The 26,293-nt window shown below is 39.1% G+C and overlaps 2 protein-coding genes and 1 pseudogene across 2 annotated transcripts; 1 reads left to right on the top strand and 2 right to left on the bottom strand.

The window, feature by feature from the left end:
• Nucleotides 1-2,033: 2,033 nt before the first annotated feature.
• On the bottom strand, nucleotides 2,034-5,255 carry LOC131332617 (uncharacterized). The gene is made up of 2 exons (XM_058366916.1): nucleotides 2,700-5,255; nucleotides 2,034-2,528 (listed from the first exon to the last, which is right to left on the bottom strand). The coding sequence occupies exons 1-2, from the start codon at nucleotides 5,253-5,255 to the stop codon at nucleotides 2,034-2,036; spliced, it is 3,051 nt and encodes a 1,016-aa protein (XP_058222899.1).
• Nucleotides 5,256-10,032: 4,777 nt separating this feature from the next.
• On the top strand, nucleotides 10,033-15,760 carry LOC131334796 (putative disease resistance RPP13-like protein 1). Its single transcript, XM_058370052.1, has 3 exons — nucleotides 10,033-14,049; nucleotides 14,877-14,982; nucleotides 15,208-15,760. Exon 1 carries the CDS (start codon nucleotides 10,325-10,327, stop codon nucleotides 12,134-12,136), a length of 1,812 nt encoding a protein of 603 aa, XP_058226035.1. The 5' UTR covers nucleotides 10,033-10,324; the 3' UTR covers nucleotides 12,137-14,049; nucleotides 14,877-14,982; nucleotides 15,208-15,760.
• A 5,246-nt stretch (nucleotides 15,761-21,006) lies between these two features.
• LOC131334801 (uncharacterized) lies at nucleotides 21,007-21,977 on the bottom strand (annotated as a pseudogene).
• Nucleotides 21,978-26,293: the final 4,316 nt, after the last annotated feature.

Here is a 26,293-nt window from a genome sequence, read left to right as displayed (position 1 = left end):
TCCAAGGTCTCATATGATGAGCAAAGCACTAAGGCCATCATTGCTATGGCCAACACTGATCTTTTGAAATATCAGGAAAAATACAATGCTACCAACAGCAAGTGGAGCTATTTCTCCCAATTGCTCCTAGAAGCCAAACTCAGGAACCCATGATTAATCTGTATATTACAACTTATCATTTTGGCCTCTATGTTTCAGGCATCTCATTAATTTGAACTCTGTATTTTCTTGCAATGTTTAGCCTTGTTTGCAGGCTTTTACACTTCTTTTCTTGAAATATTGATATTAATTTCGAAGTTTGTTTGTCTTATTCCTGTATTTATCCAAATTACAAGAATCTCTTAGCAACTCACGTCCCTAATCGATAGGGGAAATCAACCCTGCTTACTCATTTCTTTTAAAATTTGAAATAAACCCACTGATAGGGTCCATTCATAGGAAATCACGAAACCAACTAACCAAAGTTATTCCCTTCCTTGGTAATTGATGTAAATTGTGGCTAATCATTTCCTTCTTTACCAATGGGATAAACCAATGATAAATCATGGAAAATACCAACCGTCACTTCCTCCATTTCCTGTTAGTGGGGCTGATCATGGGTAATAACTGCTTTTAATTAACTGCTTGGAAACTGAACCATTGTTCATATTTTCCTTATAAATTGGATCTTTGTGGAATGATTACACATCGATCCCTTTCTTTTCAATTGACTTTTCATCTTCATAGTCAAATTAGCACCATGGACATCGATCTAAACACTCCCTCGCCTTCTTTTGATACCGTCGATCGGCCACTCTCTCCTACTACAGCCATTTCAGGCTGGGATGATCCTTTGCCTTCTAACCCTCCATCCATTTGGGGCAACAATCCACCCACTGAAAGGGTTGTCGTCAGAATGGAGGATCCTCCTCTATATCCTAATTCGAGTGTTCGACGTTCACACGTCAAAGTCAGTTATCAATTTCCCTGGGTCAGAGACGAACCCCAGGCAATGTTACTGGATTCACTACTTTCTATGCCATATAGGCCAATGCCATTTCAGCTGGCAGAGGCAGGTGGCAAACCAAGCTTGGAGAATCATGAATCCCTTTTCAAGAGGGCCAAAAATCAACAAGCTTATTGGAAAGAAATGGTTAGAAAGCCACTTTTCCCTGTTGGCTTTTCTGATGACCAACCTGACATCTCCCCTCTACCTGAGAACCCTGATTGGTTTCAAGAGTTAGGGAATCTAAGGTATAATCCTCCACTATCTCAAGCCCACATTGGGTATTCGATTTATAGAGATTCTGATGAAACTACAGCCAAAGAGCTATTGGCTGCTTTTGCTTTTTTGGATATTCACATTCTGGAGGAACATGTCCCCTATTTGAACTTCTTATGGGCATGTGAAACCCTTCAATTTTATGAGAGTAGCCTCATTACTACCCATCTTCATGGGTTCAAATCTGCACTGCCTCTTATAAGGCTTTGGATGAAGACCAGCACTGTTGCTTTCTATGATCCATTTTGGGTTGATTATGAAGTTCAACATGACAAAGTGGTTAAACTTCATAACAAAGTGTTAGATTTAAATTACTCCAAATGGGAACTGCCACCAAACTCCTCAAAAGCTCTGTTCAAAAAGCATCAAAACTGGCTTCAGAAGAAAAACCACAAGAGAGCTCACCTCTTGGCTCAAGCTGAAAAGAGTGTAATGGCCATGAGGCCATTGGTAGATAAGAAGATAAAGATGGATGCAGAGGCAATGGCTAGGGACAAAGAGCATTCATTCCTGACTTATGCTTGGGAAAAATTCCATGTTTTTGTTACTTGGAGTTTCCCACATTATTTTGAGATCATTCGGATTGATGCTGAGGGAAACCCTATCAATGCCTGAATTTCCTTTCTAAATAGGAAATTTATGTTTATTTCCTTTTATGAACAGGAAATGTAACTTGTTTTATTCTAATGAAAAGTTTAGCCTAAATTTATAGGCTTTCAAGTGATGGTCTGTTCAAGTCTGAATTATTTGTCCATCTGTCGATTTTATGTTTTCATTCGTCAATTAACTCCCAAGGGGATGGAAAATATGCCTTTAAATACTTTCCATTGATTGTTCTTTCATGGACATTTCCAAGAATAGATTCTAACTGATAAGCACCTCCTCTTAGAACTTTTAACACACGAAATGGTCCCTCCCAATTTGGGGACCATTTACCAAAGTACCCTTTCTTTTTCTTATCTAAAGGCAAAATTGCTTTCCAAACCAAATCACCTTCTGCAAATGATTTCTCATGGACTCTTTTATTGTAGACTCTTTCTAAATTCCTTTTCTGTGCTTGTATGTTGTTTAAAGCATCAATTCTGGATTCTTCCAGTCCATCTAATTCTTGATACATTGCTTCCTCAAAATCCATATTGTTTGGGCTATAATGCTTAGCCACTCTGTGAGATATAATATTAACTTCGACGGGTAAAACTGTGGCTTGGCCATATACTAACTCATATGGTGTAGCCCTGGTGCTCTCCCTTTTTGAAGTCCTATAGGCCTACAACACTCTTGGTAGTAGATTATGCCAATCCCTTGGATTGTCAATTATCATTTTAGATAAAGTATTCTTAATAATTTTATTTGTAGATTCTACTTGCCCATTTGCTTGGGCATAATAAGGAGAAGAATTCAAGATTTTAACTCCATATGAGTTAACATAAGTCATTACCTCATGACCATTGAACACAGATGCTTGGTCAACTGTAATTGTCTCAGGAATACCAAATCGACAGAAAATATGCTCCTCAATGAAATCAATTACTTGTTTCTGTGCTACATTCTTCAATGGGATAGCTTCTGTCCATTTTGTAAAATAATCCGTAGCCACCATTACATACTCATGCTGTTGAGAAGAATGAGGAACTATTTCTCCAATCATATCAATTGCCCATCCCCTGAAAGGCCATGGTTTAACAATTGACTGTAAAGGAAAAGCTGGAACCCTTTGAATAGGTCCATATTGCTGACACTTCTGACATCCCTTAGCATATGAGATACAATCTTTTCTTATTGTTGGCCAATAATAGCCAGATCTTTTGAGTAACCATTTCATTTTCTCTCCAGACTGGTGAGAACCACAAGTTCCCTCATGAACTTCACCCATAACCGTCATTGCTTGGGATTTATCAATACACAACAATAATACTTCATCTGAAGATTTTCTGAATAAATCATTGCCTACTATAACATAGTTTATGGCCCTTTGCTTTATATTTCTATCTATTTTCTCTTTTGGGTTTTCTAGAAATTTTCTTATTGGAACCCTCCAATCATCAACCAGATTTATTTCCATAATATCAAAATCATTGTTATCTCTTTCAATAGAGAAAGGCAAGAATCTCTTTTGGACCTTTATTAATTTTTCACTTTGCCCTTCTGGAATCCTAATTCCAGAAGCAATTTGTGCCATCTGATTAGCATCACTATTCTCCAATCTATAAACATGTTGTAAATACACTTCATCAAAATATGTTATTAGAATTTTAACTTTCTGTAATTGTAATTCTAATAAAGGATGATTGCACTTATATTCACCTGTTATCTGTCGAATTACCAATTGTGAATCTCCTGCGACATTTAAATACCTAATATTCAATTCTTTTGCAATCTCTAATCCAATAATTAAAGCTTCATACTCAGCTTGATTATTGGTCAGAATCCTGTTTTCATCTAACTGAAAAGAAAACAGTAAGAATTCTCCTTTTGGGGATGTAAAAACTACACCTGCTCCAACTCCTCTGTCAGTCTTGGAGCCATCGAATGACATCTTCCATGGTTTTATTTCAACCATATGTATCTCAAATTCATCCTTTTCTATTAATATGTTAGGATGATTAGTTATGAAGTCAGCTAAAGCTTGCCCTTTTACTGCCTTTTGAGGCATATACTGTAAATCATACTCTATTAAAGATAATAACCATTTTCCTTGTTTACCTCTTAATATGGGCCTTGTTAACATATATTTGATGATGTCCGTTTGTGCAATCACATATACCATCGATGGTAACATGTAACATCTTAGCTTGGTGGCAGAAAAGTATAATGTCAAGCATAGCTTCTCAATAGGCTTGTATTTTATCTCGCATTCATTTAATCTCCTACTAAGATAATATATGGCTTGTTCATGTCCATTTTCATTATCTTGAGCCAAAAGACAACCAATCGACTGGTGTCCTGCTGAGATGTATAATTTTAAAGGTTTTCCATTTATTGGTGGCATCAAAACAGGAGGCCTTACCAACGATTGCTTTAAAAACTCAAATGCCTTCTGATATTCTCCTTCCCATTTAAAATCTTTCTGAGATTTTAACTTTAAGAGTGGGGAAAAAGCAAGAGTTTTTCTAGACAAATTGGAAATAAATCGCCTAAGAAAGTTTACCTGTCCTAGAAACTGTTGGAGTTCCTGTTTGTTTGTTGGAGGCTGTGCTTCTATTATAGCTTTTGCTTTATCTTTTTCAACCTCAATCCCTTTCTTATGAACCAGAAATCCCAAAAAATTTCCAGCAGTAACTCCAAAAGCACATTTCATTGCATTCATTTTCAGCTTATATAGTCTCATTCTCACCAAGACTTGTCTTAAATAGTCTATATGCTCATCAAATGTATGTGATTTTACCACTATATCATCAATATAAACTTCCATAAACCTTCCAATTAGGTCATGAAAAATCACATTCATTGTTCTTTGATAAGTTGCTCCTGCATTCTTTAATCCAAACGCCATAACAATCCATTCAAATAGTCCAATATATCCTGGACATCTAAATGCAGTTTTGTGTGTATCTTCCTCTGCAATGAATATTTGGTTATATCCAGAATAACCATCCATAAAGGAAAGAAATCGATGGCCTGCGGTTGCATCCACTAGATGGTCTACAACAGGCATGTGATACTCATCTTTTGGTGATGCCGTATTCAAATTCCTAAAATCAATGCATATTCTAACCTTCCCATTTTTCTTGATTACAGGAACAATATTTGAAATCCATTCGACATACTTAACAGGCCTAATAAATTTGGCCTTAAATAATCGTTCCATTTCTTTCTTTACTTCTTTTTGAACTTCAGGTGTCATCTGTCTTGGAATCTGTTGATATGGGACAAAGTCCTCTTTAATAGGAATTTTATGTTCAACTAGTGATCTATTCAGACCAGGCATATCAGGATAATCCCAAGCAAAGCAATCCTTGAATTCTAACAACAAGTACTTCAAACGATCCTTCATTTAATCAAGTAAAGCAGCACATACATGAAGAATTCTAGGATCTTCCTCTGTTCCTACATTAAAATCCTCTAATGGATCTTTTACTTCTGCTTTATAATCATCAAGCTTAGCAGGAGCAGCTTTAAGATCTTCCATAGCTAATTCCTTAACAGACAAAGGACTATCATCAACTACGCAGTCTGCCCAATTACAAGAAATAGGCTCATCAGCCTCTAATTTCCTAGATACAATGAAAGAAAATAATCTCTTAAAAGTAGCTTTTAAAGTAGCTAACTCTTCATTCACATGACTTAGATTGTCACTGATCATGGGAAACCTTTGATGTAGAACCACTAGACCTTAGTATCATGTTAGGTCTAACAAAATCTCCACTTTTTCTTTAAAACCATCAGTAATGTATTTAAGGAATTGGCTTTCAGTAATACTTATTCCCATCGATTTCACTTCCGAACCTTCCACCTTGATTGGCCATAAGTCTTCATCATATAGACCTGCTTCCACATTGTTGGTATCTGCTTTAAATGGATGTTTGTCTGCCTAGAAAATTTCCATACCGTCGATATCTTTATCCTCTCCTAGTTTCAAAAATATTAATGCCTGATGTAAAAAAGAGGGAACACACCCATTTATATGAATCCAATCTCTGCCTAACAAGGCATTATAATTGGAAGAAGAATCAATAACAAAGAAAGTAGTATTCATCTTTCTGTTTCCAATCTGTAATTGTAAAGAAATCACACCTTTAGCAGGTGAACATCCTCCTGCAAAGTTTCCAACTGTCACTTCTGTTGGAATCAAGTTTGACTCATTTTTATTCAAAATCTTCATCATTTTCGAAGGCAAAATGTTTACTATAGCTCCATTGTCAATCAAAACCTTATTAATAGGTTGCCCATTAATGTGAACCATAATATATAATGGCCTTAAATGCCTTACCAAGGCATTTTCGGGAGCCCTCAAGACAACCAAGTCTTTTCCTTTTGTGTCTTTCTCAATTTGAATAGACTTCTTTTTTGAGTCTTCCTTTTGCTCACTTATTTTTACTATGGCATCTGCTTTGTCTTCAACATCCCCTTCTAAGCTTGTGGGTTTATTAGGTTTTGCCTGAAAAGTTTTAGGCAAAACTAAAATCATGTTGCAATGAATTCTAGTAGGGGAGACTGACCCAAATTGGATTGAATCCAATGCTTGACCAAAAGAGGTAGATTTTTGTGAATTTGCTTCATTCTTGTCATCTTTGAAATCTTCTTTCATCATGTCTGAACTATTAACTGACAGAAGATCATCATCCTCATCATCTTCTAACAATACTTGTTGAAATTCTGCCATTTTCTTCTTTAAACTCTTCTTGAATTTTGCCTTTTGTTCCTTAATTGATAGAACAGGAGAAACACTTGAGCTCTGCCCCCTAAGCCTTTGGGTGATGGCTGGTTTGATTGTTTGCCCCCCAGGTTTTTCAACTTCCTTTACCTGTTGTTTAGGCACTGTTCCAGTTGGTACAGTGGACTCCCTAGTCCATACCATGGGAGCTGCCCGATTTAAAACTACTCTAGCCTTCATTTCAGGCCACTGTGTTGAATCCATCATCACCTGTTGATCTCTCCTTTCTCTTTCTGAAATCTTCCTTTGTAACCTTCTTTTCTGAGTATTGGTAATGGGCTCAAATTCCCTTACATTTGGGAATTTAGGATGTCTTACTGTATCCCATCCATGATGCTCCATATTTGGTGGAACTACCATCCTCCCTTGATATCCACCTCTGACAAAAGGCATTCTTCCCCTTGATTTCATACCTCTTGGGTAGAAACCTCTTCCCCTTCCATTCATAAATGAAGGTGGATATATTAGGCCCATATCTGGCTTCCCTGGTAATGCTGGAATCACAGGATATCCTTTAAATAGGAATGGTCCATCATCTTCCCCATACCATTTGAGTGATTCAGAGGGTATAAAAATTCCAGGGTCTTCACCTTCAAAAATCAACTTTGGTCCTACATAGATCTGCAAATCACTACTTCCCATGGTATTGAATCTAATGGAACTTTTAGCATAGGTACCATTGTACTCTTTTTCTGCAACAACCTCTTCCCCTTTTTTGATTTCTTCATCACATCTTAGGCAAAAATAATTCTCAAACTTCTGCCTCATCTGAACTTCCTCTTCTCCTTCCATAATTTCCTTTTCTTCTTGAATCCTTCTTTCAATGTGAGATGCCATTTTTCCTTTCTTCATTCTGGCAGTCACCATGTTGACCTCTACCAAGGGAAAAGGATCAATATCAATCCCCATCACTTCTTTATTTCCCTTAGCATATTGTAACAGACCTTTCTGGATCAGATCCTGCACACAATTCCGAAATGTAACACAGTTGTTAGTATTGTGTCTGAAAGAGTTATGCCACTTACAATAATCTTTTCCTTTTCTATCCTTTTCAGGAGGGATCATATGCCCTGGTGACAAAGTTAAGAACTTTTGATTAATTAGTTCATCAAACAATTGATCAGCTTTGGACAAATCAAATGAGTATTGTCTAAAATTAGCTTGATTTCTCCTGTTAAGATGAGATGAGGGCATATTCACAGGCTTCTCAGCCTTTGTCAAAGTATCACAAACAATTGGTGTTTTTCCAATCACTTGGACGACATCAATCTCCACATCACCCTCTATATCTTGATAATATGTTCCAAGTGATTTGCTTTTCCTGTACTCTCCTTCCATCAGAATAGCCTCATATCCAATGGCTTTGGAAGTAAAATCAAATAAATCTCTAAATTCGATTCCAGTAAAATGTTTCTTAAAATCATAATCTAACCCTTCCTGGGCTATCTTTACTATTTCAGATTCAGGGATGTAAAAATGACACTGATTCCTAATCTTTTTGAATCTGTTCATATATTGTTCAACAGACTCTGAAGGCTTTTGTTTGATTTTAGCCAAGTCTGCTACTGAAATTTCTGGTGCATGCCTAAAGAATTGAGTATGGAACTGTTCTTCCATTTCCCTCCATGAATGAACAGAATTTGGAGGCAAGTTAATAAACCAAGAAAAAGCAGTTCTAGTAAGAGAATGAGGAAACAATTTTAATTTCAGAGCCTCATCCAAATCCGCTTCGCCTATTTGCAGGCAAAATCTTCCAACATGCTCTATTGTTGATTGATTTTCTTCTCCGTTGAAAAGAACTAAATCTGGGATTCTATAATGCCTAGGAAAAGGCACATTATCAACCCAATTTGGATATGGTTTTCTAAACATAGGTTTTTCGATTCTCCGTAATCCAGGACCATACATGTCTTGCATAATATTCGTGAGTTGAGCCCTTAAATAAGGCTCTTGAATTCTTCCAGTTTGATTTGGAGGAACAAGAATTTCAGGCCTAATATCATATCCATATGGATAATCTTGTCTTCTTACGTTTGGTGGATCATACCCATAAAGATTTGGATCACCATTAGCCATACCTGAAATATTCCTATTATCATTCCTAAAAATACTTGCATACGCATTTTGCCCTCCATGGGCATTATTTCCAATGTTCCCAGTCTCTATTCCCATAGGGACAGTAGTTGGTAAATTTTGGTAAAAGCTCTGGTTTTGACCATTGCTAACATTATTTGGAACTCTATTCATGCCAGAAAAAATAGTTTCAAAAGTTGGATTTTCAAATACCTGTGTAGGAGGTATTTCAGTACTACGATTAGCATATCCACTGGTCTGTCCAGGGTTAACATTTACGTTAACTGGGACTTCCACCGTTGGCTGATTTTGAACCACTGCTGCCTTAAACATAGCCATCAGAGTTTTGGCCACTTCACTTTTTGGATCGTTTAAAACTCTTGCAAATTTTTGGACCAAGTCACGTGATTCATTTTCTAGACCAATTGGTTGGCCTACTTCTGGACTTCTCTGGTCTGGATTCCCAATATTGACTCCATTTGCATCACTTCCACCATTAGTGTTGGCAGAATTATTGTCATTGTTGCCATCTGTTGGCAATTGATTCCTAGTCTTTGGTGCCATTACTCACTTCCAAATTAGTAAGGCCCTCCTTCTAGCGCCAAAATTGTTATCAAAATTCTTGTTTTCTTTCCAATCGACGGGAAATCGTATTGTAAAGCTTGCTGGAATGTGGATGTGAAAAGTGGAGTTTGGTTCCTTGCCGTATTTCAGGACTTCTTTGGAAACAAACAATGAAGTGGATGAAGTATGGAAGAAGATTAACAAAATGGACTTTATTAACCCTCAAAGTAGAAGAACAATCAATCGAGATGATTGAGTGAACAATTACAAGTTAATTCTACTCCTAGAAAAGAAAAGATAAAGGCCTGATTGGCGTTGTTTGTGTGTCCTTGAAACTGCTACTAACTTGTACTTAAATAGGCCTCCTCACATTACATTTGAATTCAAAACTTTCCCCCCAAAGTGGCAGTTGAAAACTTCTCGGATTCTGATTATGAACCTCCTTCAACTGCCGATCATGCCCACGTTGAGAAAATTGCCTTGTTAATTGCGGTTTCCATCCTCTTCAATCGTGGAATCATGGGATCCACGTCCATTTGACACCTGTCACCCGATCGACGGTCCAAAATGCCGTAGGAATACGCCACGTGGAGGCTAATCGATGGACAAGACTTTTTATAGTTTCACCATCGATTCACCTTCACGCTGAATCATTAAGTTAAGTCCATTCTATCCTCACATTTGCTCATATTTACCCCTGCCACGTGTCGCCTAATCGACGGGCAAAAATAAAAATCTTAATTGTGGTACAAACAGTACCTACGTGTTGTATGAGTTTCAAACCAAGCACCATAGTGTCTGGTTTTAGGATGAGGTCCCAGATAGATGAGATCACTGCCAGGTTGCAAGCTCTTTTTGATCGTAGAGCTGGGCTTGGCTTGCAAAATGTTGTTGTCGGGCAATCTGCTAAAACTTCACAAAGGCCACAAACTTCATCTTTGACTCTTGAACCACGTTTATATGGTAGGGATGGGGATAAAAAGGCGATACTATAGTTACTCCAATGCGGTCAATCTAGTAATGAAAAGGTAGGTATAGTTCCAATTGTGGGTATGGGTGGCGTCGGCAAGACCACCCTTGCTCAGGCTGTCTACAATGACGAAACGGTGGGAGAACATTTTGAGATGAAAGCATGGGTTTGTGTATCTGAAGTGTTTGATATTGTGGGTGTGACCAAAACGATTCTGGAGTCTGTAACTTCCGAGACTTGCCATTTTAACACACTGGATCAAGTTCAAAATCAACTAAAGAAGGCTTTGGCCGGAAAGAAGTTCTTGATTGTTCTAGATGATGTCTGGAATGAAAAGCATGGTGATTGGACAAGTTTAAAGAGTCCCTTTAATGATGGAGCCTCAGGAAGTAAGGTAATAGTAACAACACGTAATAGGGATGTCGCATTAATGATGGCAGGAATCGATAAGTTTCATCCCTTGAAGGAACTATCAGAGGATGATTGTTGGTCCGTGTTTGCACAACATGCATTTGAGAATAGAAGTATCGACGAAAGTCCAAATTTGGTTTCAATTGGTCGAAAGATTGTGGAAAAATGCGAAGGGTTGCCTTTGGCTGCGAGGACACTTGGTGGCCTTCTACAATGTAAAGTCAAAGATGATGAGTGGGAAGAAGTATTGAATAGTAAGATGTGGGAGTTATCAGACAAGAAAAGTGACATTCTTCCCGCTTTGAGATTAAGCTACTATCACCTCCCTTCACATTTGAAGAAATGTTTTGGATATTGTTCCATACTACCTAAGGATTACGAATTTGAGGAAAAGGAATTAGTTTTCTGGTGGATGGCGGAAGGCTTAATTCATAAACCAACGGGACAAAAGCAAATGGAAGATCTTGGATGTGATTACTTTCGTGAATTGTCATCGAGGTCATTTTTTCAACCGTCAAGCCATGGTGAAGTCCCACTATTTGTTATGCATGACCTCATCAATGATTTGGCTCAATTTGTAGCAAGACGAATTTGTTTTAGGATGGAGGAGAAGCTTGAAAACAATGAGGGGGACACAATTATCACTAAGGCTCGCCATTCATCCTACACACGTGGCTATCGAGATGGCTTAAAAAAGTTTGAGATCTTCCAAAAAGCCAAAAATCTGCGATCTTTTTTACCATTTGGATTGAGAGATCGAGGTACCAACCAGTCAACCTCCTACTTGACCAGCGATGTTCCCCTCCAATTGTTGCCACATCTTAGATGCTTACGCGTGCTTAGTTTGAGTAGATATCAAATCTGTGAACTTTCAAGTTCGATTGGAGATTTGAAACATGTGAGGTTCCTTGACCTTTCGTGTGCCTTGATTTCTACATTACCAGAATCAGTAAGCACTCTCTATAACCTACAAACACTAATATTGAGAAATTGTAGAAATCTTAGCAAGTTGCCTGCAAATATGGGTAACCTTATAAACTTGAGGCATTTGGATGTTACTGGTGCAGATTCCTTACAAGAAATGCCACCAAAAATTGGTAAATTGATAAGTCTCCTAACATTATCAAACTTCATCGTCAGACAAGGTAGTGGGTCTACCATCAATGAGTTGGGCAGCTTGATTCAACTTAGAGGGACACTTTGCATATCAGGGTTGGAGAATGTGGAGAATGCTATGGATGCTAGGAGGGCCAACTTGAAGGATAAACAACATTTAGATGTGCTCTTGATGAAATGGAGTAACATCTCAGATAATTCTCGCAATACAAGTGTTGATTTAGAAGTGCTTGACATGCTAAGACCTCACGAGAAGTTAAAAGAGCTTACCATTAATGGTTACAATGGCTTAACATTTTCAATTTGGGTTGGAAATTCTTTGTTCTCTAAGATGGTCAACTTGAAGTTCCAAAATTGTGACAAATGAATTTCCTTGCCGCCACTGGGTCAATTACCCTCACTTACAAAACTTTACATTCAAGGTACGAAAGCATTACAGAACGTTGGACTTGAGTTCTATGGGTCGGGCAACTCAAATCCCTTCCCAGCTCTAGAGTTTTTAACCTTTGCGGACATGGCTGAATGGAAAGATTGGTCTCCGTTTGAAGTGGAGGAGGGATCTCAAGCATTTTCGCGCTTGTCAGAGCTCTCCATTAAAAGGTGTCCAAAGCTTTTGGGAAAATTGCCCAACAATCTTCCCGCCTTAAGAAAGCTGGATATTAAAGACTGCCCGTTGTTAGTGGTTGCGTGGGTTCCAAGCCCTACAAGGCTAATTGAAGTGAGGAATACACTTCAGTTTGATTCACTCATCTCCTTATCTCTTACAGATGTTTCGATTCCAAACTCCTTTAATAATCGAGAAGTGGGTAATGAAGCAGCTGCGACGGAAAATGCAAGGTATAGCCCTTTGAGCTCGCTTACTTCCCTGAGAGTTAAAAACATTCAAGGTCTCACATGTCTACCCAGTTGGTTTGTTCGAGGGCTGACGGGACTCCAAGAACTCTCTCTCTTTGGTTGTCCAGAACTCACATCATTGTGGAAGAATGAAGTTAGAATACACCACCATCTTCCTGCCCTCTGACGCTTGGTGATTGAAGGCTGCCCCAAACTTATTTCCTTATTTGAAGAAGATGAAGATGAGGAAGGGCTACAACAGCATGAGGAGCTTCCTTACATGATGCTACTGGAGTACTTGAAAATAAAAAATTGCAAAAAGATGAAGAATCTGTCACGAGGGCTACACAACCTCAAATCTCTTCAGGAGCTTATTATCGATGCATGTCCATGTATCATCTCTTTCCCAAAGACAGGTATGCCGTCTGCGGTAAGAACATTGCGTATTGAATCTTGTGACGCTCTGCGATCCCTACCTGAGTTGATGATACTAAATAGTCTCGAGGAATTGGGGGTTCAGTGGTGTCCATCGCTCGTGTACTTAAGTAGTTCGAGAACTGGTCTGCCCCGCAATCTCAAAAAAATGTACATTTGGGAATGTGCAAAGCTGGAGTCAGTACTAGCAAAGGAGGGGATGAAAATAAATTGTACATCTCTCAAATCTTTTTTAATCTATAAATGTGAGAGCCTCAAATCCTTGCCGGATGTGACACAAAACAATGTTGATGGTGAATGTCTCAAGGATCTCAGTAATTTGTGGGTATCGTTTTGTGAGAATGTGGAGTCCATTCCACAAGGATGGTTCACCGCAACCAATCTAAGGGAATTGCGGGTCGATAGGTGCAAGAAACTCAAGGGCCTGCCTCACCATGCCTACAACAACCTCACTTCTCTTCAATCGCTGGCAATAAGTAGTTGGGATGCGGCTACAGAACTCATTTCCCACTTCACCAACCTCACTTCCCTTGAATTGTACAATGCCGACATGGGGGGTAATAAGCCCCCATCAGAGTGGGGTTTGCACAGATTGTCCTCTCTCAGACGACTCTGCCTAAAAGGTTATGGTTGGGCATCATTTCCACCAGTAGAAGAAGAAGACGAAGGAGATGGAATGATGTGGTGGCTGCCCCCTTCTCTGAACGACCTGACTATCATGCACTTCCCAAATCTGGAGAAGCTATCTTGCAAGGAATTCCCCTCTCTCGAACTACTTAATATCTTGTTTTGCCCAAAGCTCACGACCATTACAAAGCTAGGGCTGCCTCCCTCGCTTTTGAGTTTGGAGATCCTTGGATGTCGGAAACTGAAAGAGAGGTGTGAAAAGAAGAAAGGCCAATATTGGCCCCTCATTTCTCACATCCCTCAAGTCAAGATAAACCACAAAAATGTCTTCTTGGACCCAAGTAGCTGATGGCCCCCGTCCCATGTGCGGTTTTCGTAAAAAAGGTAATATTCCACTTCTTCCATCGTATTTCAAGCTAATTAGACCTCAAAAATGTCTTCGACCCAAGCTGCTGCTGCTTTTTTTTTTGAAAATATATTGGCTTGTTTGCACGACTCATCTTCGGAAATTCACGTGCATTAGATAGTCGAACCACTCCTTCCAGTGTACCACAAACCACACTGTATTTTCACCCGCACACACTCGTATATACGTATAGTCCACAAGCATATACTATTAGATAGTGATTTCCACACTCTATTTTGGTCTTTATTTGTAACATTACTGTTTCACTCTTTCATTGTGATAAAACTATAAACGTGTTTCAAGTACTAATAAAACAATAGACATTTGGATAATTTGACGTGACAAGACCAAAAAAGGAGACTATATTTGTAACCAATAAAACCTTAAAAGTTCGTTTGATTACAAAGAAAATTATGTCAAAAATTGGAAGTGAGAGAAAGTGAAGTGGTAGAGTAGAAAGTGAAGGGAAGTTTTATACTTTCTATGCGTTTTGTTAGAATAAAAAGTTTCCTAAGACTGTTGCAAGAATATGACAATGAATTTTTCTTTTGCCGATTAAAAAAAAAAAGAATGTTGCAAGAAAATATTATACTACTACTTATTATACTCTAAGCATAACTATTAATCATGAAAGAAAAGCAAAAGCTATGGACATAATGGAAAATCTAGTAAGAGTTTGCAACGTTCACTAGAAAATTATATTTTCTAGTATTTTAGAAAAAAAATTGAAAGCTATTTAACGAGACTTAAAGGAGTTGTACAAGAAAATTCACTTTCTAACACTTGTATGTTTGCACTAATGCAGTTATGATGAGAGGACACTGGTTATGCTTCTTTGTTTGGAGATTTCTCAAGATCTTTTGCAACAAGAGGAAGGGAGACGGCAATCAATCTTCCAAACTCTTAATACGGTATTTTTTTTCCCCTGTCCAAGTGTATTTCTTACATGACACTAGAAAAATTGTCTTTTATCATGTACTTTATAAACATCTACGTACTGCAGTAAAATTTTAGCACAAGCAAAAACCTTTTGGAGAAACTTTTAATAGCACGGCCTTGGGCTTATTTTACATTTTCTTTTCATGCACAACATTGTCGGATGGGATAGCAAACAAGAGTAGTGAAAGGGTACAAAGACGGTTGCATAAAGTCGTGGAGCATATTTATTTATTTAGCTAGATTTTAATTTTCCCACTGAGTCTTCAACAAATATAATGAAGTAAGTATTTTGCTCGGATTTATCCAAATCTTGTGCTAACTTTCTCACATCTCTCAAATATTTTGCAGCTCTCCTCAGCAGATACATTTATGGCACCAATCGTTCGAAGTTCAGCATGATGAATTTTCAGATTGCACTGCTGCCAATTTGCTCTGTGGATGTTTTCAATTGGATGATCAACATATGTTTCCGTGCTTGTGTGTAATTGTGTCATTAGATTTCAAGTCTTGTAGGAACTATTTAGGTTAAATTATCCTTATTGTGTCTGAATGCCTTTGTTTCTGTCGTTGTTCCTACTTTCCTTCCCATTACACTCTCATTTGTTAATCCTCCATTTATTTGGTATCATTTTCGAAGATTTGGCAGAATTTTTAGCTACTAGACTCATCCCTTTATGTAGTTGTTGAATTGTGTGTTGTTGCAACGCCTGCCTTTTGATTTATAGAAATTTTGAGTATGTTCTTCTATCAGTTTTTTGTGTTCATAAAATCATTTCTATTACTGGGTTGGTGGGTTGGTTACCTGCGATATCTCCATGTGTCCTCCATTTGAAGTGGGGGTGAAAGCCTCATCCTTGTTAATCCACCAACTCTCTTCATTTTCTGGGCCAACTATGATTTGAGCACCCCAAGGAAAAATAAAACGATGACATGAGCATGCCGATTAAAAAAAAAACTATGATATGAGTACCCCATGAGACAAGAAGACAGTATGTGTTCATTTCTAGTGGTGAAGCACTGGTTCAATGTGTTCTTTTCTAGAGGATGTTGACAAACGTTTATCCTACTTCCAAGTTAGATCCTGAGCTCAATGGGTTTGGAAAATTGACGCCGAGGATGTTGTCAGTCTAGACAATGGATTTTTCGTGTTCAACTTTAGAGACGCAGCAGCTCTGGACTACATTCTTGAGAATGGTCCATACTTCTGTGGGGGCAAACACATTGTGATTAAAAAGTGGCATCCTGGAATGCATCTTACTGAAGGTGCCTTCTCTAGTGTTCCAGTATGGGTTAAACTCTACAATGTTCCCCTTGAATCATGGACTGAAGATGGATTGAGTTATATTGCTAGTTATATGGGTAACCCCCTCTACCTTGATGATTTCACCCAAGATCATAGCCGGTTGATGTTTGCTCGTGTCTGTATTGAAGTGGATGCGGCAAAGGAGATTCCCAAGTCCTTTGTTGTAAATTTGGGTTACGGTGAGCCATATGAAATTAGAGTTGAGGTTCCTTGGAAACCTCAAGCTTGCCACATTTGCAAAATTTTTGGCCATTCTACTAGTGCTTGCGTAGCCAAGCCCCAGGCTCCTCCTTCTCAAGTGTGGCAAGCCAAAGAGACAGTAAGACAGGAGGTCTCGATTGTTCAAGAGTGCGTTGCCAAGGAGCGAGCTGCTAAAGAGAGAGTAGATGGAGATAAAGGTGAATGGGTCGAGGTGAAGAGGAAGAAAGCCCAAAGAACTCCTTTGGCCATCTCTTCTTCTTTATGTGCTTCTTCTACAGCAAACGAGATTGGCGTTCTCGAGAGTGAGGATTCGGGTGCCTCCTTAGTGGTGAAAGTAACAAACAAAGATGCAGGGACTGTGCCTACTCCGGTTGGGCATTATTCTCTATCTTGTGTGACTGTGTCTCTACTCTGATTGTCCAAGCTCGGGGTAACAATCAACAAGAGCTTCCTCCTATGGCTCTCCGTCGATCAACACGTTTTTGAGAGCCTCCAAGGATCCCTTTGGAAGGCGATTTCATTGGACCTCATCAGAGCTTGAACCAGGTGGTGGGTGATTCCACATCACCTACGCCCGCTAGAGAGGTGAAACTAGAAGGAAACTTCAAGAGAAAATAAAGATGTTGAAGGCTTCAAGAGACAAAATGATCTAGTTTCTTGTGTGAGAGATGATTGTTTAAGGACTACATGTCCTTTGTGTTGCCTTCTTGAAGGGTGCTTTGAGCGTTATTGAATATCTGCTATAGTTAATTTAGGTTTTAGATTTTTGTTACTTTCTTTTCCTCCTGGGGTATGCCCCTTGTAGGCTGTATAATCGGTTAACATTTTTTCTATTTCAAGCTAAGTTACCCAAAAAAAAAGTGTCAAGTGATTCGATAATAGAATATTAGAATCTGACTCAATGCCCTTATCAAACAAATTGAGCAATAACTGGCTACTCTAGATTTGGATAGAATGTTTATTCCCTCAAAGATGTCAACCTTTTACGTTAGCCATGTTTAACGCAAGGCAAAACTTCCCTTTCTCTGGGCTATGCTCTTCTATGTACCCAAAAGAAAATTCTTAGCATAAAAGAAATTCCAGTGTAACCACCTTGCTGCCCAATGATGCACGGTCACGTAATTGCTGTGCCACTATTTCCAAAAGAATGGTCACTTTGTCAATGTGCACATATGCATTGATGTTCGCATCATACATAACTTGGACCACTATATTTCGTTTTCTACATAATTTCTTTCTCTATCTTTTTGATCTTTTCATTTTGCTTTTGTTCTGCAATTCAAGCTCCAAAAGCACAAGCTTATAATTACTCCTATATCTATTAGTTTTGTACCTTCTCACATGTCCAATATCAGCAACCAAAAATAGCAGACAAACTAACGAATGAACACCTAACCATGAATTACACATACAGTATTGGTTGTGTAAAGTGGACATGACTGGTTGCATAATTAGATGGTAGCAAGACACAAATGAAGAAGTTGGGAATATATCTAGAAAATGAAGATTCATACACTGCTGCCATTGTAAAAGATGGTTTATTGATTAGACTGGGAAATGGTGCAGCTAGTAGTTTTTGGTCTGATGTATGGTTGGCAGTATCTACTCTCACGGAAGCCTTCCCAAGATTGTATATGATTTCGAATCAGAAAACAGTTAGATTTGGGATGCTATTTGACGATTACACCCAATCTCAGAACCTGTCTTTTAGAAGAAACCTGCATGCTTGGGAGGAGATCCTGGTGGAGGACCAGAAGAGGCTTCTTAATGGCATGGTGCTACATAGTGATAAAGGTGATTCCCATTTCCTGGAGATGGGTTTGCAGCAAGGGCTCCTTTGCAGTTAAACCCTTCTATGACAAGTGGGGGGAATCCTTCAGAAATATGAATCACATTGGACCTCACATGCGGGCTTTTCAGGATAAACTTAAGCCCTCTTAAACTGACGATTCTTCTAAGGCAAGCCATGCAGGAAAAAAGCCATACTGCTAGTGAATTGACCAAGAGGAATATAATACGAATCGAGAAAACTATTTTGCATTTCTTATGTTGAAAATCAAAACGGTATTTATTTCAAGTATATATGATTTGATAGCTTGGTGGCTTCAGAGTAGATACAAGGGTGTTGAAAAACAATGTAGGGAATCATGCCTATTTGCAGTAATACGGTCTCTACATCTACAGTTGACAAGGAATGAAATTCTGTTCGATTGGAATGATCTTGACTGTATGGATTCGATTAATATCATTAGAACTTGAGTGGTTCTATGGGTGAAGTCCCATTATGCTCTCAGGGCCTACTCAATTGATGACTTCAAGAGATGCCTACAAGGTCTTTTAGAATGATCAAAGCTCCAAGAATTTATTCTTAGAAGGCAAGGGCAGACCAAAAATTTGGATGGAGGTTCAGAGGGCAAAACAATGGAAAGGATACTTTAGTGAATGAGGTGCAGCTAGTTAGTTTGTTTGAAGCATTGAATTGCACTCACTGTAATAATGGTTGTCCAGTTGTTCATACCTGCACTGTTATAATAGTCTGGTCTACTCTTGGTATTAAGGGCATGATGCCTATCAAACTATTTTCCAAATAGATAATTTGGATGCTTGGGGAATCTAATTTCTGCTACTGCTTTTTGTCTCTGAGGCAGAGTGATTGGGGAATTTTAATGCTAATCGGTGAATGACCTGTTGGAGGATCTGAAAGTCCTGGATTATGTTTAGTTCCCTTATGATTGCAGCTGCAATTGATCACGTTCTGCAAATAGGACAGTTTTCACTGTTGTTGCTGCTACTCAAGACGATCATGCTATATAGCCTTGATCCAGTTTATAAATTTCCGCAAATGCAAGGAATGCTGCAATAACTGAAGCTGATGGTTTCGGAATGGATGGTTCTTGATGTTGCGAGGGGTATGGCCGGTGGTGGTACAGTTTTGGGATCTGATTCTGATGCAGTTTCCAACTTTTGAATGGAAGTTAGTTTTTGGGCTGATTCTGGTTATGTGGTGGTAGTGTCATGGACTCATGATGCAACTGATTCTGAGTCCTATACTGGTTCTGATTCTGTCCTCCACCAATATTGGATGTGTTTAGTGGCAGAGCTAGGATTGGAACTTGGAGGAGGTGCCCAAAAAGATAACCTTCATCCCAAATAGAATGTCCGATCTGCAAACCGATAACTTAAAAAATTCATGCTTTCATAGTTAAATCGCCCATGACAATAGTCAAACAATTGCCATTAGAATTGGGAGCTTGGCTCAAATTGCAGATATCTTCACAAAGGCTCTATCTGTTGCACGTTTTTTGTTTCTCAAATCCAAACTCACAGTTGTCGAGGCAGTCGGGAGTTTTCAGGGGTGTGTTAGTAAGGGTCACTAAATGCGTAATCAGTTAGTTGTAAAACCCGTTATACAGTTAACAGAGTTAGCTAAGAGCTGAAGCTCATGTGGTCAGGTAGTTAGTGGCGTTAATGAGTTAGTTAGAAAGGAATCTTGATGAGTTAGAAGGTGGTTAGCCCAGCTGTGTTGATACATACCTCAAGGTATCTTTCTGTAATGATCATCGGGAAATCAATAAGAAGAAGATGAATCTCTCTCCTATTCTTCATTTCTGTATTACACATTTCCCATTTTCTTCAATATATACCCGGGGTTCCATGTCATTAACTTATTTTGGTCAAAATTCGTAACATCAAAGAGAAAAATACTCATTAGGTCTTACTCAAATCACCGGTTTGCAGCCCGCACCGTGTATATATGAAATAGGATTCGCATTACTCCTACAGTAATATTCAAACATTAGCTTGCAACTGTCTCTTATTATGTTGTGGGTCATTTATTCTTTCGGTCCATACGCATATCCAAAATAAAAGTTTTCTTTCGGTTCATCAGAACCGTTTATTTTATGAAAATTCTAGAGTCAATTGTACCAATCAGTAGCTACATCATATTTGTCTCAAAAGATTAATGGCTAGTCTATAAACTTTCAGAGTGAACTAAAAGATAAATATGCTCAACTCACATCGTTATCGTTTTTTGATCAACTTGATTTATTTTCGGCGTACGTTATTTCTTGTTTGGAATATCTGCTAGTTGTGTCTTTTCTTTTGGCTTTTAATTTGAAATAATAATGTTTATTAGATAAAAACCTTTGGCTCAAGTAAGGTCTGCCCTTGGTTAATTTGAAATAATCATGTTTATTAGATACAGGGTACCTTCTTTTAGGGGAGGCGGTTTCTTCATTGAAGGGCTAGTTTAAATGAATTAGTCTCATTATTTGTTTTTCTTTATCGGAAAGATTTCAAAGTGACCCGGCCCTAAACTTTCACCCAAATGTCTCATAAACACATATAACTTTATTTTATTTCAATTGAACACCTGTGGTTTATTACTTCCCTTAAATTCGAGCTTCGGAATTAGATTCCGTCCAATTTCTTACTCCCTTTTTTTTGAGCATTTTCAAAGATTCCATTAACCGTAACCAAGAGGAAAATGTCTCAATTGGATCCAGTATGCAATTACTATTCAGATCAATGTATTTATGGTGCAACAACTGCTTCTCATGCCTTGAAGAATCTACTTACAAGTATAGCATATCGTTGGAATAAATCAATAACTGGTGACACGGCGGCAGCGGCACCAAAATGCCGTCCCTCCGCTCCTGCCTCGTGCAACAGCTATTTCTTCATCAATGTAAAACCAAATGAAAAATGGATCTTTTGTGCTTGGCTCTCTCTCATCTTTTCCTCCAAACGGTATCTCGAAAGAGTTGAACGGTCCGATTTTTACGCGGATGTGCTCAAATACGAAAGCAAGTATTCTCTTCTTCCACGAAAACCTGCCTTCAAATGTCAAGCACCCGAGCGGTCCGAGGAAGACTCCGTTCTCGATCCTCTTCGCAGCGGCATCGAACCTCTGGACGGCTGTAATGGGAATGTAACCGCCGCTCTTTAAGCCATCCTTAGCGGTGAAAATGAGCATCCAGGTTCTCCCGGGAGATTCCGAGAGTCTCAAGAAACCCAGAGGGATCAAGCTTTGCCTTCTCCATCACAGACAGAGCAGATAGAACCTCCTTAGCCGCTACCCGACTCGTTTTAGCAGCGTTCTTCAGCACTTTCACACACTCCTGTACTTCCTTGTTTGGTTGTTCTTCTTCCTGATCAACAAGAAGACGGCTATCGGTAACTCGGCCTGTCTGATCATCAACGGTAGCTCTGGTCTGCACTATGGAGAACCCCCGACGAGTGGTGTTTGTGGTTTTGAAGTAAATAGGAGTGTTGGTGAAGTACTTGAGATGAAGTTGGGCTATGGCAGGGAGATGGGTCTTTGATGGTTTGAGGAATGAGTGAAATGAATTTGGGATGAGTACTGAGGATGATTTTGGGGAGAACAAACGAGCGGAGGCTGTTGTTGATTCCATTGTTGAGTAATTTCTCTCTTACTAAAATGCCTCACATGGCTCCATTCTCAAGAAAATGGTTGTATTTGTGGCCATAATTTTTTATTTTCTTTTTGCACTTGTGAACCACAATAATTGTGATCCATACTTACCAAAAAAAAATAAAATAATTGTGGTCCATAAATTTGTACCCACCATATTTGTATGCACGTACAATACTGACGAGGCACATTTGATTATTGGATTATTTCTGGGAAAAAACAGGAAAGATGAGATTAATAACGGCCCGGGTTAAATGAGACATGTGGGTTCTTGAGATAATAGATGAGATTTTAGGTTGAACGAGATTAGTAGGACAATGTTTGATTTGGGTGGGATGAAAGATGGGATAAGGAGTGAAGAATTATTTTTTATCATTAGATAGACGTGCGGGGTATAATCTCAGCACTCTGGATTAGCTTATATCACCCCGTGTGGAATTCGATAGCCCCCGTACATGGGGCATTAAGTGAGCAAATAGTCTATTTTTTAATCCAATTTTACTTTTAGTCCTACCCGACAAACGTGCAACTAGTTAATCCTAGGAACATATCGCTCCATATGTTGTAAAAATGCGCTTGGGCTTCTTTACCTGTAATTTTAGAACTTTGTTCTAAATTAGTAATAACAGTAAAGCAGAAAATAAGTATCAGATCTTCTACACACACTGACACAAGAAATCCTGTTTTGTTGCCCATTACAAGTACAAACTAGTCATTTTATAATGACCCCATATTGTAATTTACAAACATGGGAATGATTGGGTATCCACTTGTAACGCCCCGAGCAAACCACTAGCCCAGTACTCTGATTTTGATCCACAGGCCACACCACATGGCCCAAAAGCTTAAGCACAAGGTACTAGTAGTAGGCCCACAAGGTTTGTTATATGCCCAAGATCATCCATGTAGACTTCCGATGTGGGACGGGGTGTTACAATCTCCCCAACTTTATAGCCTCGCGCCCTTGCGAGGGCTTGAGCACTATAATCACCATTATAAATCAAACCAACAACCAAATCAAACCAAACTCCAAGGGCCCATACGGTCGTATACATGGATGATCTTGGGCATAGAACAAACCTTGTGGGCTTACTACTAGTACCTTGTGCTTAAGCTTTTGGGCCATGTGGTGTGGCCTGTGGATCAAAATCAGGGTACTGGGCTAGTGGTTTGCTCGGGGCGTTACAAGTGGTATCAAAGCCATCCATGTGCACGACCATGTGGGCCTTGAAGTTTGGTTTGATTTGGTTGTTGGTTTGATTTGTATTGGTGATTATAGTGCTCAACCCCTCGCGAGGGCGCGAGGCTATAAAGTTGGGGAGATTGTAACACCCCGTCCCACATCGAAAGTCTACATGGATGATCTTGAACATATAACAAACCTTGTGGGCCTACTACTAGTACCTTGTGCTTAAGCTTTTGGGCCATGTGGTGTGGCCTGTGGATCAAAATCAGGGTACTGGGCTAGTGGTTTGCTCGGGGCGTTACACACTTGTCTCCTCTTACGGTGTCCTTCCATTATGCTTCCGTTATATCTCTATGTGAGAATGTTTATACCCATTTGTGTGATTTGTTATGCCATTTGGGGGACACCTTAACAAATAAATAGTAACCTTGTCTCGGGAAAACCGTAGTCAGTGTTTTGCCCATTTTTGTGAGTTGTTATGCCATTTTTAAAAAGTTGATGCCATTTTTGAAAAGCTATTTGTGTTTGGGTTATGCCGTTTTTGTCCGGTATCCCCTAGACAAGAGGGGGATACCATAGCATCTTCCAACAAACATTAGCTTGTATCTTGTACAGTATTGTTGTGCATCTTTTTAAGAGCGGTCCATTGTAAATTTTTTCCGTTTTGAAAAAAAATTCTTTCGAAAAGTTCTTTTAGGTCCATTTGCACATCCACATACTAGCGTTGTTACCGTTCGATGTATGGAAACAATAAATAAAAAAGGGTTAAATACCTAAACATCTCTCGAAATTTACCTCTTTGTCTCACTCATCCCCTCTTCGAATTTCTGTAACGATCATCCTAAAATCAATAAGAAGAAAATGAATCTCTCTCCTGTTCTTCATTTCAGTATTACACATTTCACATTTTCTTTCAATATATACCCGGGTTCCTTGTCATTAACTTATTTCGGTCAAAATTCGTAACACTGAAGAGAAAAAGAGTCGTTAAATCTTACTCAAATCACCTGTTTGCAAACCGTGCCTTGTATAGTTGTATATATAAAATAGAATACACATTACTCCTACAATAATATACAAACATTAGCTTGCAACTGTCTATTATTAATTATTATTATTATGTTGTGGCTCGTTTATTCTTCAGGTCCATACACATATTCAATGTAAGAGTTCTTTTTCTTCATAATAATCGTTTTAAAGAACATTCAGAAAAGCTTAGTCATCTTACTTGCCTTCTGAATCAAAAGAAGTCTTGGCTTGGCTTGCTATTTTACTTCCTTTTCTTTTGCTTTTCGTTGGTTTGGAGAGTGGGTGGCAAGGTTCTGAATACCGTACTGGATAAGGTAGTGGGTGATTGGGTGGTATTGCCTTGAGCATAGAGCTGTAAACGAACCGAGCAGCTCGTGAACTCGGCTTTTCCTTGATTCGTTAACGCTGGGCTCGTTTAGTAAACGAGTCAAGCTCGAGTTTTGAGCTCGTTTAGTTGGCTTGTCTGACAAAAGTTCGGATCGTTAAGGGAGGCTCGACTCGATTAAATAGGCTCGTTAGTAAATGACTAAGCTCGGCTCGTTAAGGCTCGTGCTCAAGTTTTTGGCTCGTTTAGTAAACGATCCGAGTTCGAGCTCGATAAAGCTCAACTCGTTTACAGCCCTACTTGAGCATAGCACACATTGATGTGACTCAATGGTTAGATACACCTTCAATCCTATCATCTCATCAAAACCATTTATTTTGTGAAAAAATCTCGAGTCAATTGTACCAATTAGTCGCTACATCATATTTGTCTTCAAAGACCAATGGCTTGTCTAATTTTTCAGAGTAAACCGAAAGATAATATGCTGACTCACATTGCTATCATTTTTCGATCAACTTGATATTTTTTGGCATGCATATCAACTTGGCGAGCCCAAGAAGACAACGGTTCCAATCAAATCAACAGGACAAGGGTGAGCCCAACCTAGACTAACTTGCATTTGGGGCCACATTCGACCCACTTTCAAAGATTCCATTATTGACTTCTTCGATCTCTACCGTGAGAATTTTTTTTTTTTTTTTTCACGACAAACTAAACATTTTATTAAACTCGAAAGGATGCATCGAGAGAAGAAAAAAAGAAATGAAGCATAGGGCCCAATGCTCTCTGTCTATGATTTATCAAAGCCATCTTTCTGGCTATTGTGGGGGTTCGGTTTATCGGGATCTTGACCGTGATTCGATTCTGGTTCCTTCCTCCGTTGCTTTGCGTGCCCGCCGCCGGACTTGCAACAAGTCACTAGGTCTGTGGAAGCCCAATGACCCTCCGACGATCAAGTTAAATGTAGGGAGAAGTATATAGGTTTAGAGTTAGGGCAGAATGACATATCTCTCTAAGTTAGAGTCCATTTGTATTTATAGACCTTGGTTTGCATGGCCTCCAAGCTAGCGCGTGGAGGATACGCTCGGGTAACCGCCTCGGGTGACGTTATATGTGACGAATGTGATAAGGCAGTTATGGAGCACATAGCCAGATCAGCACCAATGATGATCTTCGTGTTGTAACCATCTCAGCCTACATCATGGTGACGCGTTTGCCCAAGGGATCTGGTTCGCCGAGACGGGGGATTGTTCCTGAGACATCAAGCATGGTCGCTTGATTATGTGTTGAATAAAATCCCAAAGGCTGCCCGAGCCTTTAATAACATCGCCTCGTGCCTATGTACAGTCGGGCACCATGGTCCAAACCGGGATGCGAGGCGCCTCGGGGTTGGCCCGAGCTTGATTACTCTGGGCCACTACAGCCATGACTTGTGAGATTTGTCGAAGCACTCTTACCGGTAAAAGCTAACATATTTAAACCATTGTCAAGATGAACGGTCCGAATCTGTCTTACAGGGAAGCGTGCATTCCCAGATTCCAACCGGGACCACATTCGACCCATTTGAGAGATGCCATTATTGACTTCTTCTCTACCGTGAGAAATTTCAAGCATAGGGCCCAATGCTATTATCTATCTATGCTTTATTATCAAAGCTGTCTTTCTAGCCGTGTCTCATGAGATTCGTCGAAGCACTCTTACCGGTTAGAGTTAACTCTTACCGGTAAAAGTTAACAAATTTATCTGAACCATTGATTGTCAAGATGAACGATCCAAATCTGCCCTACAGGGTGCACTACAGA

Source organism: Rhododendron vialii, chromosome 7a, assembly GCF_030253575.1.
Source record: "Rhododendron vialii isolate Sample 1 chromosome 7a, ASM3025357v1".
In the NCBI taxonomy this organism is placed as follows: domain Eukaryota; kingdom Viridiplantae; phylum Streptophyta; class Magnoliopsida; order Ericales; family Ericaceae; genus Rhododendron; species Rhododendron vialii.
The sequence above is the reverse complement of the archived record's forward strand: the minus strand, read 5'-3'. Positions and strand labels throughout refer to the sequence as shown.

Bases quoted from the DNA above. Each gene is read 5' to 3' on its own strand.
- LOC131332617 (XM_058366916.1), bottom strand. From the start codon at position 5,255: ATGAAGGATCGTTTGAAGTACTTGTTGTTAGAATTCAAGGATTGCTTT. The intron at 2,529-2,699 runs GTAATGACTTAT...AGAGTGTTGTAG, and splicing joins CTGTGTTCAATGGTCATGAG to GCCTATAGGACTTCAAAAAG.
- LOC131334796 (XM_058370052.1), top strand. From the start codon at position 10,325: ATGGGTGGCGTCGGCAAGACCACCCTTGCTCAGGCTGTCTACAATGAC.